The 3,408-nt window shown below is 47.3% G+C and overlaps 1 protein-coding gene across 1 annotated transcript in view; it reads right to left on the bottom strand.

Moving 5' to 3' along the window:
* Positions 1 to 1,849, bottom strand: part of SLITRK3 (SLIT and NTRK like family member 3) — a 3,073-nt gene extending 1,224 nt beyond the window's left edge. Inside the window, exon 1 of the mRNA XM_085322313.1 lies at positions 4 to 1,849. Coding sequence (XP_085178439.1) covers positions 4 to 1,835 — 1,832 coding nt within the window. The 5' untranslated portion in view covers positions 1,836 to 1,849. The remainder of the gene's footprint in view (positions 1 to 3) is intronic.
* Between the last annotated feature and the right edge of the window lie 1,559 nt (positions 1,850 to 3,408).

The following is a 3,408-nucleotide window of genomic DNA, read 5'->3' as shown; positions in this document are numbered from 1 at the left end:
CACAGCGCCGCCAGCTCCAGCCCGCGCAGGTCGCGGCGCGCCAGGCGCTCGGGGCTGGCGCACAGCACCTCGCCCACCACGCTCACCGAGCTCAGCGCCTCCAGCCACTGCTTCAGCGGCACCAGCTCGCAGGTGCAGTCCCAAGGGTTGAGCTTCAGGTCGATCTGCACGATGGCGTGCAGGTGCTCCAGCACCCCGGCCACCGGCAGCGCCAGGAAGTGGTTGTTGCGCAGGTTGAGCCGCGCCAGCGAGGTGCCGGCGAAGGYGTCGGTGGGCAGGGTGCGGAGCAGGTTGTCGTTGAGGAAGAGCAGCTTCAGGTTGGGCATGAGGCTGAAGGCCGCCGGCTGGATTTCCCTGATCAGGTTGTACTCAAAGTACAGGTAATGCAAACTCTGCAAGCCCCGGAACATGCCCGGGGTGAGCCGCTCGATGTCGTTGCCATTCAGGTACAGGCTCTTGAGATTAGGCAGGTTAATAAAAGCCCCGTCCTGCACGTAGGAGATCCGGTTGTTCCCCAGGTGTAAGAGATCCAAAGAGGAAAAATTCCAGAAATCGGAGCGGTAGATTTTCTGTATCAAATTCCCGCTCAGGTACAACTTCTTGGCGTTCAAGGGCCTGGGCAGGAGCTCAGAGATGTTGTGAAACCCTCGTTCCTTGCAGTTGACCGTCAGGCCCAGGTCGTTGATGTGCAAACTGCAAGAGCACCCAGTAGGGCAGATGATGGGGATTGGGGGCCTGGTCTGGTAGGCAGCGATGGGAGGTTGATTCGGCCCGGGATACAGGCTGCGGGATGTCGGGGGAGGTCTGGGTGCCCTGGGCTGCTTGGTGGGTTTGGGCTGCTTATTGGATGTTTTGTACTCAACAGAGGAGGCAGTGAAATGGAAGGAGGACAGCATGGAGGAAGGCTTCGTGGGCCACGCGTTCTCCTTGCTGGACGGCAGCTGAGGGATCCCCAGGCTGGCTTCCACGTCGGAGTCAGACAGCATGGGGCAGAGTTTACTTCTTTTGATCTCCCTCAGGTCCTTGCCGTGGAAGTGGAAGGGGGTCTCACAGGTGATGTCTCCTACCAGGGCAGTGTAGGGTATGCGCTCCAGCCAGCTCTTCAGCTGCACAATCTCACAGGTACAGTTCCAAGGGTTCTCCTCCAGCTGGATCTCCATCAGGCTGCGGCCAATATGGTCCAACATTCCTCGGTAGGAAAGGACTTTTAACCTGTTCCCGCGCAAGTCCAAATGGGTTAAGGACACCGATTTAAATAGGTTGGTGGGAAGCATAGGGATAAGATTGTCATTTAGGATAAGGACCCTCAATTTACTTAGGTTTCGAAATGCCCCACTTTCAATCCGTTTAATGACATTGTAATCTGCCTGCAGATATTCCAGACTTTCCAAACCCAGGAAAGTGTCGTTTCTGAAAATGTCCAATTTGTTTTCGTGCAAATACAACCTCTTCAGAACTCGGAGCCCATTAAAAGCTCCGGTCTGAATGTCCTGCAGTGCATTGTTCCCAAGGTTAATAGACACAGCGTTGTTCAAGTGAAGGAAACTGTTGGTGTACAATTTCCTCATGGAATTCCTCTGCAGATAAAGTTTAAAAGGTCTTGACCATGACTCTGTTATCTGACTAATATTTATAAATCCTTTGTTGTCACAATGTATATGGAAAACGCTCTCCTTCACTTCACAGTAACATGGATCAAAGCAGGGCTCATCGAGTTCCTCCGAGTCCTCTATCAAGGGAATTGGTGTAGTCCATGCTAGAGCAATTGTGCTTAGAAGAATTATCCACAACATCTTTCCTTTGTGAAGAGTCTCTGCCGTGGAAGGTTTCATCATTTGTTGACGTTTACAAAACTGCAACGGGGGGGGGGAGGGGAGAAACACGCAGATTTTCAGTATTTCACTCATGCCCTGCTCTTTTTAGTAAGCCCCTACCTGCTCAACTTTTGTTAGGCTCTTGGAAAGTTCAGCAATTGTTGGGTAGACATTCAAAACAAACTCCAGGGGTGTTTGATGAGCAAGCCTGGCCCTGATTTATATACTTCAGACATGTTAAAAGGTTTAATCACGCGATACCAGCCTCCCTTTCCCTACCCCCCTCCCCATTTGGTAAATGCCATCTCCAAGGAAGGCTGCACATGCAGATCATACAACAGTGTGAACACGCAGGCAGAACGTGTTGCGTCTTTACATGTTTTTCACCATAAGACCAGTGTTTGGAACTGCACATATTTTGTAGTTGTTTGCAATTTTAGCTTTATAGCCATCATAACCCGCACTGACTACAGGGGGGAATATCAGTGGTTAGATTTCTCCAGTGTCGCACTACATCTTTCATATGCATGCAAACTCCCAAAGTTATTGAATTTTAGTCGTTGAATCTCCCTCCCGACTCCACATATCCATATGTATGTTTAAAGGAATGTGCAAGGTAGCTGCTGTCCCTTGTAAAACCTTTTTTTTTTTTTCAGAAATCCCCACTATGTCTTTAAACAGTAAATGGTTATCAACCCTGATTTAAAGAAAATCTTCCCCTTTCAAACATACTGATGAATTAATGCAACTGGTATATTATCAGATAAATACATACCACATATTAGTCATTTTAGCTGATTAAAGCATTTAGAGATGATTAATCTTTCTAAAGCACATGCCCATGCGATCAGCAGATCTAAAGGGAAGTGACAGCTAAAGAGGCACCCAGGATTGAAATGCTCAGCCTGGCTTGGATTATGGTGTTTTGCGCCCCCAGGACCAAACAGGAGACCCGGTTAAAAAGCTGAAAGTGGAAGAAAAATACCTTGACACTTACCAGCTGATAAAATATCTATTCTAATATATACGTTTCCGAATGAAGACACCATTCTTCTCCAATCAGATGAAAATAATTTTGTACTAATGAGATGCAGCTCCTTCAACATATGGTTTCAACCTTCCTTTCGCCAGATATTTTAAATGTATGGGCACAGAGAAATGCTAAGGATGGTAATAATAACGATGGTGATGCAGCCTTCCTTGAATCACTGAAATGCCCATTAAAATTATTTGGAGCGACCTTTGATTTTAGTCTGAATCTTACAACAGAAAAGGACGTTTTTGCTTTCCTCGTGCAAGAACTAGAAAATTTTGCCCCCCATCCAGAAACTTGAGCAGAAAGATGCATTTAGGGGAGAGGAATAGGAAACAGAAAGAAATCCTTAGCATCAACTTGCAAATGAAACCCTCCCCTGTGGGAAAAGAGGAGATGGTTGAAAGCATGAAAAGAGAAATACCCTCTGCAATTAAAACCAGGATCTAATTGGGAAGAAGGGAGAGAGATGAGAGCTATATTGCAGCATCAGTCTCTCTGTCTCCTTTGCAAAATATTAGTCACTTAAGTTCTTTCTCTTCTGCAAGGGCTGTAATAAAA

This window comes from Rhea americana, unplaced genomic scaffold, assembly GCF_003343005.1.
Source record: "Rhea americana isolate MKP2758 unplaced genomic scaffold, rheAme1 scaffold_76, whole genome shotgun sequence".
Classification (NCBI taxonomy): Eukaryota; Metazoa; Chordata; class Aves; order Rheiformes; family Rheidae; genus Rhea; species Rhea americana.
This window is presented reverse-complemented; position numbering and strand designations above follow the sequence as displayed.